This window comes from Elgaria multicarinata, chromosome 9, assembly GCF_023053635.1.
Source record: "Elgaria multicarinata webbii isolate HBS135686 ecotype San Diego chromosome 9, rElgMul1.1.pri, whole genome shotgun sequence".
NCBI lineage: Eukaryota > Metazoa > Chordata > Lepidosauria > Squamata > Anguidae > Elgaria > Elgaria multicarinata.
The window spans coordinates 37,703,369-37,717,766 of record NC_086179.1 but is presented as its reverse complement, the minus strand read 5'-3'; the positions used below and the strand labels follow the sequence as shown (position 1 = coordinate 37,717,766).

The 14,398-nt window shown below is 39.8% G+C and overlaps 2 protein-coding genes across 2 annotated transcripts in view; one reads left to right on the top strand and one right to left on the bottom strand.

Moving 5' to 3' along the window:
• PMM1 (phosphomannomutase 1) overlaps positions 1 to 14,398 on the top strand; it is a 172,091-nt gene that overhangs the window by 79,801 nt on the left and 77,892 nt on the right. The window lies entirely within an intron of this gene.
• The window catches only part of MEI1 (meiotic double-stranded break formation protein 1), a 38,624-nt gene that overhangs the window by 19,971 nt on the left and 4,255 nt on the right, over positions 1 to 14,398 (bottom strand). The window contains exons 5-12 of the mRNA XM_063134651.1: positions 8,514 to 8,613; positions 6,570 to 6,704; positions 5,134 to 5,248; positions 3,997 to 4,088; positions 3,364 to 3,505; positions 2,755 to 2,866; positions 1,039 to 1,099; positions 441 to 538 (exon numbers count right to left, since the gene is read on the bottom strand). Coding sequence (XP_062990721.1) covers positions 441 to 538; positions 1,039 to 1,099; positions 2,755 to 2,866; positions 3,364 to 3,505; positions 3,997 to 4,088; positions 5,134 to 5,248; positions 6,570 to 6,704; positions 8,514 to 8,613 — 855 coding nt within the window. The remainder of the gene's footprint in view (positions 1 to 440; positions 539 to 1,038; positions 1,100 to 2,754; positions 2,867 to 3,363; positions 3,506 to 3,996; positions 4,089 to 5,133; positions 5,249 to 6,569; positions 6,705 to 8,513; positions 8,614 to 14,398) is intronic.

The window sequence follows — 14,398 nt, the reverse complement described above, 5'->3', positions numbered from 1 at the left end:
CCAGAAAAAACAAGAATAAGTAAGTAACTGCTAGCTGAGAATCCTAATTTCTGTTTACCCTTGGTCTGCCCCCACCCCAAATATTTCAACTGTAGTCCAAGCTTCCTTCATATTGTCCTGCAATTCCACATTACCCCACAAAAGAGGGGATGTAAAATTCAGTCTCAGCTCATGTCATCCTAGTTCATCATACTATCATATGAAATCACTAGCCAGCATGGTGATCACTCTAAATTAACAATGCAGCAGTTTCATAGGTTGAAAAATGGGCCAATCCAGAAGGTACAAGAACCTCCAACATACTAATATCCATAAAGACAATTCACACAGAGAGTGTATTTTCTCCAGACTTCCTGCCACAACTTTTATTCCTAGATACATAGCTGTATACTGCTGGTTCAAGGAAACCCCACACCCCAAAATCACTTTATCAAACTTGCCCTCTTGGGAGGAATCCAGCATCTTCTCAGAGGATGAATGAAGACTGAGGCACATGCTATGAAGAAAGCTAGAACAAGCTTGATTCAAAGCAGGGTTACTTGAAGGAGAAAAGAAATAATGCAAAATGAAAATGTGTAGTACATTCATGGTCAAGGCACTCTCTTTGGTTTAATAATGTTATTTTATAAGCTGTGAAGTTGCCAAGCCATGAGGCAGTAATACTTGTACCACCTCATAGGTTTTATTTGGCATTTTTAGAGCATTCAAACGTAACCTGGTGCTCTTATGAAAATAATAAACAACTCAAGCCATCCCCAGCCACCAATTGCTGGGGAACATGGATGGGTGGGTGCTGTTGCACCATGTCCTGCTTGTTCATCCCTGGCCGATGGCTGGTTGGTCACTGTGTGAACAGAGTGCTGGACTAGATGGACCCTTGGTCTGATCCAGCATGGCTCTTCTCATGTTCTTATGAGTGAAGGGGTAAAGTAAAAAAATAAATGCAATGGAATGTTTAGAGGTTAAGCTATGAAAAGTGAAAAGATGCATTTGAAGAAAGTTGAACATGAAATTAAGTTTTAGTATCAAGTTTAATACCTTTGTCCAGTACAGAATTTGGCCTTTAGTTCCAAGCTCAGTCGAATGAAAGAAGAAGATGCTAGAGAGAAGAATAACACTGCTTATACAATATGTCTGAATTAAAATAATACAGTTTGAGTGCCCAAGCAAGCCTCACAGAAGGAAACACAATGACAATTTCAAAGTCTATTGTACAATTACATTTCTGGACTTTGAATGACATAACTGCTTCTCTCCACACTGGAACAAGATTTCCCACAGGCACTTGGTTGGCCACTGTGTGAACAGAATGCTGGGATAGAAGACCTTTCGTCTGATCCAGCAGGGCCCTTCTTATGTTCTTATTTCACGCCTCACATTTCTTCACGTTTCTATGAGGTGCTTCAACACTAGGGATAGTATTCTACACTGCTGCAACATCTTCGCCAGTCCTGTTGTGCCAGCAGGACCCACGGCCAGTGCAAAATGAGCAGAAGGGTTTGGAGCATGTCAGAGGAGCTCCCTCTTGTGAACTCAGCTGACCTGTCCCGTTCCAAAAACAAGGGTTTCTGCTCATTTCGGGTTCCTTTTGCGCTAACAAACCATTCCACTAGCGCGGAAGCAGTGCAAGATACGGCCCCACATGTTTACTCTTTGTTCAACTGCTTTTAAGTTATGTTGTCATTACATCATTGTCCTTCTGTATTTTTCTCTTGCTCCTTCTGTTCATTATCAGACTGCAGAAAACTCAGCTTTGGGGAAAATAATGTAATAGTGCAATCTGCAAGCGTAGATGACCTTCACACAATCTCTGCTAGATGTAGTTGTCTTAGAGCTCCTCTCCTGTGTTTTTAAAGGTGTTGTTTTTTCACATGCAGTGAAGTATCAAGTAGTACAGTCTACCACCATGCATCTACACTTCAGCATATCTTTACTATTACCTTTCTGGCTGGTTCCATAGAATCATAGAATAGCAGAGTTGGAAGGGGCCTACAAGGCCATCAAGTCCAACCCCCTGCTCAATGCAGGAATCCACCCTAAAGCATCCCTGACAGATGGTTGTCCAGCTGCCTCTTGAATGCCTCTAGTGTGGGAGAGCCCACAACCTCCCTAGGTAGCTTGATTCCATTCCACTTTATCAACAGTATTATTTTTAAGCAACCTTTTAATTTGTGCTGTCTTTTTTTGTCTGTTTGGTTTAATTAAAATATTCATGCAACAGTGCTTAAATGAAAAAGTGTTTCAGCACAAATTTAAATATTGAATTAAAACACACATACTCTGCTTGTCCACTCAGCATTGTTTCAGCACTGGAGTGGGGGTGGCCCTGCTTTATTTCTCAGCTAAAACACTCATTTAAGTTTACCTTTTTAAAAAATAATAATTAAAGTCATCATGCAATAGCACCTAAATAAAAAGGAACCTTGATGTAAGTTTAACCATTTATTTAATTGTTAAATTGATAGAAAAAAGTTACTTAGATAAGGGAATGCTAAGGTGAATTTCCCCACCCACATGCCTATGACACACCCACTTGCACAGACATAACATAGGGTAAAAACAAAAAGTCCTATATCCCCCAAAGTGTGAATTGCAATTTTGTTTGTAATTCACAGCTAAAGTGAAATGGTTGGCAGCACTAAGAGCCATCAGCCAAGAGGCACCTTAAATGTCTTGGGTCATTAATGTTAAACAGAAATAAATTCAACAACTGTAAAAGAAGTACAGATAATATTCTGCTCCAGTTTTCCTTACCCAGCTTAATGGAGAATCTCTTACACATGTCTGGCTTAACATTGAATAGGATGCTGAGAGTTGAGATGAAAACTTCCATGAGAGCTGGGCGGACAACCTTTTCAGAATATTTCTGCAGGAAGAAACAGACATACCCTCCCTGTTACAGAAAGAAATAATATGCATCTCAGAGGAGAAGTGAAGGATCTTCTAATGGGCCTGACAGGCTTATAACTCCAAGCCAGAAGCCCGCTTAACTGAAAGTTCTTATCCCAAAACATCTAACAAGAATCCAGATATACAATAAATTCGGAGAATATCCTTTATTTAATCTTTATGTGCTTCTCACTGTTCTCCATATGAACTGCCAAGAGAGCTTTGGCTATTGGGCGGTATAGAAATGCAATCAATCAATCAATCAATCAATCAATCAATCAATCAATAAATAAATAATATACCAAATATTTGGGGCACAAAGCAGGTTAGAAGGACATGGCAGCTTTACCTCTGCTGGCTAAACTCTGCTACAGTTTCTTCTATATAACTATGCTATTATGTTCATTTTCTTCCTTTCCTCTAAACATATGTGACTTAGCTTGATGTTAAAAATGGAATAAAAAGTAACCCTACCATAACTAGGGGAATGCAAAGAGAGTCAGATATCCTCAGTAGAAACTCAGAAAATCTTTTCAGTGTATCTTTGTTCTCTGAGTTGGGAGCAGTAAACGCATTCTCCTGAGCCAGAGGGTTATTTTGGTATTCCACAGCTAACCTAAAAAGACATACAGGGCTGTTAGATAGATGCTATATTACATCACATTTCTATAATATCCTTTCGTTCTGAACAGGAGTGTTGATTTGAAATCAAGTTTTCAGTCATAACATTCAGTAGAGGAGGATAGGGGCTTTAATAAGTCACCTGAGCTCTACTCAGCCATTTTGGGGATGGTTAAATAAAATGAGAACTTGGATTTTTCTCAGTATTATGCAACATATACATATAACATAAATATACAACACAAATCCCACATACTATTTTTAGTACATATGGAGAAAAACCCTCTGTTAAACAGCTTTGTACAGAGGCACAGAGCAGAGAACCCTGGTTCATGCCCCTTTGCTGCATTCTCAAATGTAGATGCAAGGTTAGCACATCTCCACTCAGACAAATATGAATACATCGTATATTGAGCTTAATATTAGAGTTGGTAATGGATTTCAGTGTTCCTAGGACCAACAGAGCTGACCAAAAGTCTTCCTCACCTACAAGCATTTCTGAAGCTTTCTAAGGCACTCTGCAGGAACTGTCCCTGCTGTGAAACTGCTTTGTTCTTATGTCGGCCCCCTGGGTGGCCCTGTGATGTTGAGATAAGAGAAAATGACTTTGTTAAGAATCTTCTCTTTAATGCCAAGAGAATTTTGCGTTCAGATTAACAGCTCTATACACAAAAATATTTGTTTTGAAATCTTCTGATCATCTGAATCAACTTATGTTGCCCATCTATTTCTTCTTCTTTGCTAACATTATGAATCACTGGTAATTCCTGTTAAGCACAGTTCAGGCCAGCTTCTATTCTTGAAACAAATGGAAGAAAAAAATCCTTTTTCTTGTCAACAAAAATCCCAACAAGACAGATAGGTAACTCCAAAGTGTTTAGGTATATCACACTTTAAATACACATAGTAACACTGCTGCACTGTAAAACAGAGGAGGAAGCAAAACTGAGTCTTGTTGTTTTAATGACAGTGCTGACTCTTGTTCCTAAAAATATACAGAACGTATCACTGAAATACTGGTGTAATGTCACTGCAACACCCACATAAAGTCACATTTCCTGAAGTTGCATCAACCCATGCACACTTAGCAAAATATTATGGATTGGAATCAGACTAAGGGCTTTTCCACACAAACCTGTTCCATTGATTTCACTGAGATCCAAGATCAAATTAATCTTGGATCTCAAGACTATATCCCAGTATTGCTGACTTTAGACTACATACAGGTTTATCATCACAATGCAGACATCTCTTTATATTTTAATCTTGGTTGAAAACACATTTTTGCTTCCATTATTTTCACTAACTTTCTTTTAAATCCATAAACTCAGAAAGCACAGCTTAGTCCTGTAAGAAGATTTCAGTGTAGAAATATAGTGGGAAATTCAGTCCCAAGAATATTGAAACAATGCAAAAATATCCTCTAGAAAAAGGGTCTCAATTGCCTGAAGTAGAGCAATAAATTTGCTAACTGGGGTAGGGTAGGGTAGGGGTAGCTTCATGAAAAACTGCTAGAATCTAACACACACACCCTCATAAAAAAGAGAGCATTTTGCATGCATCACATATATGGCCCACCAGTACCCTCCAATCAGAATGAAAAAGCAACACCAAGTGACTAACCATGAGCCTCCTATTAAAGGATGGCAGTGGGAGATCATTACAGCGCTTTAGCACACCTTCAACCAGCTTCTGCAGTTCTCCATATTGTATTGGTGGAAAGCTCACGTGATCCTTTCTGTGATTAAAATAACAAGAAAAGGTAGGTAATTAACTTGAAAGAAATCTTTAAGCAAGGAAGAGTGCAAAACAGGTCCAGTCTGGATGTCATGGTGACAGTTCTGAATGTTTAAACATGAAACTACCCCAATCATGAAGAAAGAGGGGTGTTTGGTCCAATTTTAATAGGAAAACACGTGTGTGGATGCAGGGCACTAAACACTCTGTGCATCTATCACTTACCTCCCTATGGGTGAAATTTTGGGAGAAATCTATATTGGTCATGATGTAGATGGGTTGGACTGATTTGGTCAAATTGGTGTCAGATCCAATTTTGACATTAATCAAATTGAGTCTTAGACGGAGGAAAGTAATTCAGGTTACTTTGGGGAGTTCAGGTGTATTGGGGACAGAGGCTTATATGACCTATGGAATAGAAATGTATCCTTAGGAATGTAGCTTAATGGGACATAAATAAATGGAGTAAAAACAATCTAAATACGTTTGATAGCTTCTAAAGAGTATATAAAAGGGATTGGAGTTCTCTCAGGGAGGTTACTCAATTTTTAATTACTACAGAATGAGCCTGGTAAGCTTGATAATGACTAGCATTCATGCTTATATTGTTTTTGCTCTGCTTAAAAGTGTTGACTTAAGATGATGTTGAATGTACCATGTGTTTGAATTCATGCATGCGTAAACCTTGTATTTAGTACTGTGATGCTGATATTTTTATTGTAAAGAAACTAAAGATAGATCTTGTCTGAGAGAGAGGGATCTGGAAATAGAAAATTCTGTATGCCCTAGATCTAGTATAAAGAATGCAATCTTACTCTCAGATGACTGTGTTGTTGTGTGAGGGATCTGAATATATTGAATAGACTGGGGTTGCCTACATACTGATAACATACTTTGAAAGAACCTCTGAACAAGGGCATATGCTACACACTTGTGGTATCAGAGTTTTGCTGAGGAAAAAGCACTTGAGGAATAAAGCTGTCAAGTGGGAGGTTTCTTCATCCTTCACCCACATACCTTTTCCTGTTAAAAATCACACACGTACACATACACCCCAGCTTCCTCTTTCCACATGATTAGGGCAATTGTGCATTTTAACTGCGACTAAAATATCTTCTTTGGGCGTAACACATCACCAAACTACAGGCAAGTTATGGAATGGCCACATTCTATTGGTCTAGAGTGTACATCCTTTAAGGGACAATGCAGCTGAAAGTTAGAGAGTTAAGAGCAGAACTAAGGGGAGTAGAATTGTTTATTAGTATCATCCAGGTAGAAAACAAGGTCTCATTTCAAAGTTCACCAAATCTTTTTCCACTTACCTCAGAATTGCAGCTACAGCATTCACTGCTTCAGCTGCTACTTCAAGAATAGGTGAGTTTACAGCGTCCAAAAGAACACTAATGGCATCTTTAAAGACAGCAATATTTGCAAATAGTTTAATTTCCACTGGCTGCCTGAAAAGAAGAAATATTTGGAGTATTTAATGCATAGCCTCTTATTAAAAAAATCAGGGTTTCTGTTATACGGTATTCAAAGTAAATGTTGGTATACCAGTATCAGAAATTAAAATCTTACCAGTACTCTTTTATTTCACAAAGTTACTACTCCTCTGGGATTTATTTTGTAACTTCAACTTACATTACTGATAACAAATAGTTTATCTATCTATCTATAAAAGCCCAGATTGCTCCTCCCAGCCAGTTAGTTTTTGCCCTCTGGCGCCATCTAGGGACGTTCCTCGGAACTGCAGCCTTCTATGGAATTTCCAAGTTCTGAGAAATAGTTTTTGCCCTCTGGCGCCATCTAGCGACGTTTCTTGGAACTGCGGCCTTCTATGGAAGTTCCAAGTTCCGAGAAAGATAACTGTCAAGAGCTTCCGGCCTAGCAGAGGGGCCAAAACCCACTAACCTCCTCACCAGACTACTCTTCCAAGCCAGTTATAGTTTTTGCCCTTTGGCGCCATCTAGGGACGTTTCTCAGAACTGCGGCCTTCTAGGAAAGTTCCAGAAAAATAACTGCCAGGACCTTTCAGCCTAGTAGACGGGCTAAAACCCACTCTAAGTAAGTAATTTGTCTCATGAGGGTAAATTTGATAGAAGGCTAACCTCCTCACCAGTTATAAAAATGTTAGCGAGGCTTTTACTTTAATGTTGTGGCAATGTCTAGAGTTCGACAGTCTGAGGACATAAAGTTAAAAATTATTGATGGGAAAGAATAGGGGAAGTTGGTTCAAAATCTTAGAAAAGTGTATACCAAAAATATTGTATTCAAAGAAGTGCTAACAAAATAAATACACCTGTTGTATGATGGGCTTTTTTGCTAGTCAATAATAAATAGAAATATGCCATACCTGGACATCATGAAGATTTTCACTACAAAACATCTGCCTATCTAGAAGCCTGCTGACCTCAATATTGGCTTGGTTTGGATTAGAACCCCAAAAGATGGATGTCTAGTCTAGAATCCTTGTACACAGCCATGTATTACATATTTCACTGGTATATGCAAAAAAAAATTACATATACCTATAAAACTGTTATGTGTATATGTTCTGAGAGGCATGTATCACACAATAGATATACCATGATTCTCCGCCACTTGTATGCATGGTGACAAATGTATTTGCCACTAAATAATATGTGAAACAGCCCAAAAATTCCCTAACAAATGGTTGGGGTATTTCACATAATGCACAGCACTCTGGTACCAAAGACTTGGTCAAAGCTTGCATATTCTTAAATAAGAAAAATATATTGCTTCCAAAACAGGTGGAAGTAGGCATGTGGCTATATCTGAAGCCAAAAATACAATCCTATAATATCGTCTCTCAGTAACCAGTTTAATACAGTGATACAATAATCATTCACAAGATTAAATGTACAACATACAAGACAAATGCTAACAATCCCATCAACTATATTTGGGCTTCAACTCTAGCTGCTTCATGGATTAAAAAGTGGAGAGAAACACTGCATTTGGAGTTACACTCTTCACCATCCCAAAAGTTACCAAGGCAGCATTTAAGTGGTTGCATAAACTAATTCCACAGACTCCAAATTCCATGACTTTGAAAGCTAGAGCAAACAACAGTTAGCAATGAACTTGCAGCTTAAGATCACACATTGGTGGAAACCGCATCACAGTAAATTAGGTGCATTATCTGGAAATATCCCTTCCCAGACACATTTTTAATGAAGCTGCATCCTCTCCTCTAATTTTCCAAATTAAAGGCATGGTAATAAGCTGAAAGGTTGAAATCTTACCTTTTCAAAATTTCAGTGAAAAGCAGAAATCCCTGCTTGTGCAATTCCACATTATTAAGATTCAAGATTTCTTTCAGGCTCCTTAAAATAGGTTCAATGCCTAGAATAAAGATGTTTTAAAATAAACATGCAAAAATCCATGAAGGGAGTTCCTATATAGATGGCAAACATCATGTTTAGGGTTAGCTGGGAAGTTTATGACAAAGGCAGGTTAATTATATGTAGCTGGAGTTCTTTGAGTGGTCATTTGTGCATTCACACATACGGGCTTTGCACTTGCGCAGAGCCTTGATCTGGGGAACTGCTATAGCTGAGGAAAATGGTTTTCTGACTAAAACTCAACCCCACCATGCTACTACAAATATCTTAGCAGGTTCCCGACCATCTCCTCAGTTCCTTTAGACTGACTAGTTGGCTTTGCAACCAAGAAGAGTGCACTTCATTACTCAATGGCGACATCAACACGGAAGTGAGGACGGTGGGTGGGTTGTGCACAAGCGACCATTCGAAGTAATAGGCACAAGTAAGCAACCTGCCTTTCTTCTTTTTGGTCTCTGTGCATCATACATATGGATGATTATCAAACTGACTTACTGGATAAGGGTAGGTGCAAAACAATGTCCTGTTGAAGGATTGGCGACAGGTCCGCACAACCAAAGTTGCAGCCTTTTCGGGTTTGAACGTAAGAGTCTATAATGTGAAATGGTCAATGGTTTCAACTATGTTGCAGCCTGACACACCTATGGTATTGACACCCCACGGCCAAAGGTGGTCAACATGGAGACTCCTTGTGTTTAGTGAACCCTAATAGGACCCGGAAACTCAGGACCAGCGAGGTCATAGGCCAGTTTGATAGTGTGCACGAATCCAAGAAGTGAATCTCTGAAAGGAAACTTGAGATCCCTTCTTGGGGCTGCCATAACACACATAAAGCATTAAGGACCACAGATAAGCTCCACTAAGGAACTGGAATCTTTACTGGTGGGGCGAGGTTCCTAAGCCCATTAAGAAACTGATGCACATTCAGGTGAGCAAATACAGAGGAATTGGTTGATATGAGCCGAGGTAGCAGAAACTCTAGTCAACATAGCATTGCGTCCCTTGCCAAAAAAAAGTGAATTGAGGAAGTTAAGTATACCATTCGTTGAACACAATCAAGAGTCAAAGTTACTGAGTCGAGTGAAATCAGCTAAAATTTCCCCATTTTTATATTTTTTTGGCATAAGCTCTCCTAGTTGCTGCCTTACATGTAGCCTGCAATACAGATTGAATTACACTGGAGAGTTGGGTACTAAAGATGGATCCTCCATGATATAAGTTTGAGTGTTGCGAGATCCACATGACAGATGCGACCGTGCTGTCTGGTCAACAATGTCGGTATTCATGGGAGTTGGAAGAAATCCCCCTTCGCCAGCTTGAAGAGGGAGCAAACAAAACTTGTCTCAGCCACTAAGGCACAATTAGAATGCACGAGCCCTCTACTCTGATCTTTTGCAGAACTCTTGGAATTAGTATAAAGAGAAGAATTAGATAGCATAGATTCCCCAACCACGATATTTGAAATGCATCCCCAAGAGATAATTGGCCAATTCCACCTCTCGAGCAGAACTTGCAACATACAGCATTCTGAGCAGTTACACAGAGGTCAATGCCCGGAACTCCTCACTGCTGAAACAGTAGACAGAGAACCATAGGAGCCAGCTGCCACTCATGCAATGGTAGGTATGTTTGATAGAGTGAGTCTGCTAATACACTGTCCATGCCTGCTATGTGGAGAGCTGAGAGTATAATCTGTGAATAACCCAGTTAATGATCTCAACAGTTCTGATAACCAGACGAGAACAGCGTCTTCCCCCTTGTTTGTTGAGGTGCCACTGTACTGCTGTGTTGTCTATGAGCACCTAAATGTGTCTGTTGCGTAGATAGTTTTCGAAGGAGTGAAGTGCCTTCTCCACTGCTATTAATTCAAGCATGTTGATGTGAAGTTGTTTCTCAGTATCATCCCATTTGTCCTGTATCCTTAAGAGGCCACAGTGTGCCCCTCAGCCTAGACGTGAGGCATCGGTTACGATTATTCAGGATAGAATCAGTCCTGAAGCAGGTTGTGAAGGTCTGTCCACCACAATAAGGTAGACGCAATCCTGTTCAGTATCATTAAGCAAAACCACTGTGCATTGGCAACTTCTGAAAAACACATTTAGAAACCAATTCTGCAGCAGTCGGATGCGAAGCCTCACCCAAGCTACTACCAAGACTGTAGAAGACATATGACCTAACAGCTGCTGGTAATGAAAAGTATTCGTTTTGCAATGTTGATCAATGTCTGTGCTATTTCTGTTATCAAGTCCAAAACTGCCCTGATAAACATGATTTTTTGCCTTGTTCCAATTTGGATTTTTCATTGTTTATGTAAAGTCTGGAGTATTCAAGAGATTTTTCACCATTAGTGTTGTGTGAAGGAGATTTTATTTGGGCGATGGCACTATTAGCAAAGTAAGGGTAGACTTCAATAATGCACTTCAAAGAAGCACACATACCACCGCCATGCATTTTATAAATACTCTCTGCATGGTGGCTAGGCTGAATAGGAGAACTCTGAACTGGAACATGTCGCTCCTGGTGGAACCTCTGATGGGATGGTTCTATAGCAATGTGGAAGTAGGTATACTTGAGGTCCACTTCTGCAAGCCACACCCCTTGGCCGAAGAAAGGCATAATTGAGGCTAGGTGGTCTTTTAGAATTTTCTCATCTAAATGAACTTGTTTAGGTCTCTTAAATCCAAAAACAAGCAAAGTCCCCCATCTCTTTTTGGCATCATAAAGTAACAAGAAAACAATCCATCTGTCGTTTGGTATGAACGGATGTGTCAGATGGCACACTCCTCCAAGAGTGTGCCATCCAAGAGTTTCTTGCCTCAGAACTACCAATGGGACAGTTACATGGATGGTACTGACAGGACGGAGGACTTCGGATTATATTGTGTAGCCATGTTGGATGATAGAAGAACCCAGGAATCTCATGTTATTTCCACCCAATTTTGTAGAAAGCAAGACAGCAGAGAACCAAAGTGGGGAGGAAGATCTGCCAGACAAAGGATAAGAAGGGCTGAGTCAAAGCCCCCACTTGGAGGCTTTGTCAATCTTTGCTTGGGTTTGTCAGAAGCAATGGCAAGAGAGTTGCCTCCTTTGGTGTTGTGGTTGCTGAAACTGGATGTTACAGCCAGCATACTGATGAGAGTGGTAGAACCACTGTTGCCAAAACCATCACCTAGGCTTGTATGAGGGAGGCTGTTGCTGCTCTGCAAGTCTCATCTTCCACACAATTGTCTTAGCTTTCTGCACTGCAGCCATAGCTTCATCCATTTTAGCATTAAATAGGCCTTCTCCATCAAATGCGAGGTCCTCTATACAAGACTGGGCTTCAGCCGTTAAACTTGCTGAACACAGCCTTGCATGCTTGGGAAGACCCATGGCACCCACCACAGCCTTTGCCTCACAATCTGCTTGGTGGCATGTTGTTTCAGATGGAGGCTATGAAACTATCTAGCTAGCTCCCTATGGTCTTCTGGGAGGTGGTCACATGGTGACCTGATAGTTTCCCCACAAAAATAATTGGTATCAGGACATCATGGCCTGGAAGTTCACCATGCAGAGTCCTCAAGCAGCAGATGAGTGAATCTTCCATCCCAACAGGTCCAAAGGCACCCCTCTTTACTCACTGGAGAGGCGATATATTTTGTGATTTGGCCTGAGACAACTCCAGAATAATGGAGTTAGGCTGAAGGTGAGTGAATAAAAAACTAGCATGCTTTTCTTGGACCTTGTACAAGGACTCCAAACATTTTAAAGTTGGTTTTCCTCAGCTATAGAAGTTTCCCAAATGATGCACAGAGACCACAAAGTAGAAAATATGTTTACATTCTAAAACATAGAGCCTGGAGCTGACATCAACAACAAAGATGACTGCCTGGTTCACCTGCTCATGAGATGACAGCTCATGGTGATAGGGGGGGAAATCATTTCCTAACTGACCCCATTTGTAAAAACAAAATGAAACCCCCAAACCTAAAAAGAGTAACCATGCGCCATAGCAAAGCCCCTAAAATCAAGACCAGCTTCTGCCATTATTTTTTGAACACTATGAAGAAAACAGTATGGCAGCAATAGACTTAGAGGTCAATCTACAACCTAAAATAGCTTGGAAGGAGGAAATAACTTGGACTGTGAAAGGAGAAGTTAAAAGCCTCTTAGATCAAATTAAGGCTGAGATTACAGATGACATCAGATAAATGGCAAAATGGAAAATTAACTTAATACTCTAGCTCAACAGCAACTACTAGAAGGAAAAGCTACATTTCCTATATACTGGAGACACGCTAGTTCCGTTTATATTAATATCTGGTATACCAACTGAGTCTTAGCAAAGTAATTTCTAGTGTGGGGGGGAAGAGGTCAATGAGAACGTTGCTCTTTCCCTCCCATCACGAGTATTTTGCTGCTAGAAAAAAATGTCACTGGCCATTGTAACATTCCATTTTAATTGTCTGGAGTTATTAGGATCTCGATCAGGGCAACATATCTTCCTGCTACCAGACAAGTATCAACTGAGGAAAGCATTTTAATCTGAAATCCTATATTCAGTTTATTTATTTATTTATTACATTTTTATACCGCCCAATAGCCGAAGCTCTCTGGGCGGTTCACAAAAATTAAAACCATCATAAAACATAAAAGTTAACCGGAGGTAACACCAATTAAACTCAATAGGACTCACTTCTGATAAATGTATAAGATTGCAAGTTTATTTACAACGCAATCTAAGAAGAAGAATGTCATTTATAGAGAGCAATGCTATTCCAATATACAAAAGCATGGAAATCAAATGATGGCTGCTTCCACACTAAAGGTGAGGTACTGGTTTTCCACAATTATCTGCATTTCATGGACTGTCAAGTGCCTTTCATTCCTCCTTCCACTCACTGACTGAATTGGATTTTTTTCCTAATTTCCCAGATGCACAAAGTCACATTTGCCAAAATGTGCAAATTTCCCACAAAATACGCAAATCTTGCCAAAATGTGCATTTTCACCCTTTAGCTTATGCTGGAAATGCACTTTTTTGGCTGGGTTTGAGTATTCTATATATTTTTCTATGACTAAATTTACATAAAGTTCTGAAAAGTTAAAAAAAGTCTGCAAATCCATGCAATCCGTGCAACCTAGGAAAAGTCAGTCCATTGTGGAATCTGTGTGTCTGATTCATAGACATCTGAATTCATTTCATCCAATTGCAAATTTCTCCAACATCCCTAGCGCTATGTGGTGATTGCAATATAGTGCCATATGCTCCACTGAAGCCTTTCCCTACGGCCAAAATGCTTCTATGCCGTTTATTCACAAGTCCCAGTCAGCAAAGCTCTACTGCAATGTTAATTAAATATTTCCCCCTTGCAGGTTCAGCCCAATTTATTACCTTCTGTTCAGTTCAACTGCAGGATTTGTGATGAACTGTTCCATAATTAATCAACTTCTGTTCTCTGTGATAGCACAGGGAAATTGAATGGTTTCTTTTCACCACATTGCTTCCTTTTCAATTTATGTATGTTTGTAGTTGTTATTTTTACAGACTCCCACAACTCCAACACCCTTCACATGCTGAATGGGATGCAATAAATGAGTGGAACAGTCAAATAGGAAGATTTTGACCAGGAGGCACCATAGCTAGCATTTTTCTGGTGTTGCAGGTGCATTGTATTGTAAAAAACATTGCCACAAATCACATCTGCCAAATAGGACAGTGGAGAAAACACTAGTATGTAATAATTTGGCAGCAACATCACCTGGATTCCCTGTAAAAAGTGAATGAACAAAGAATGGAAATTTCA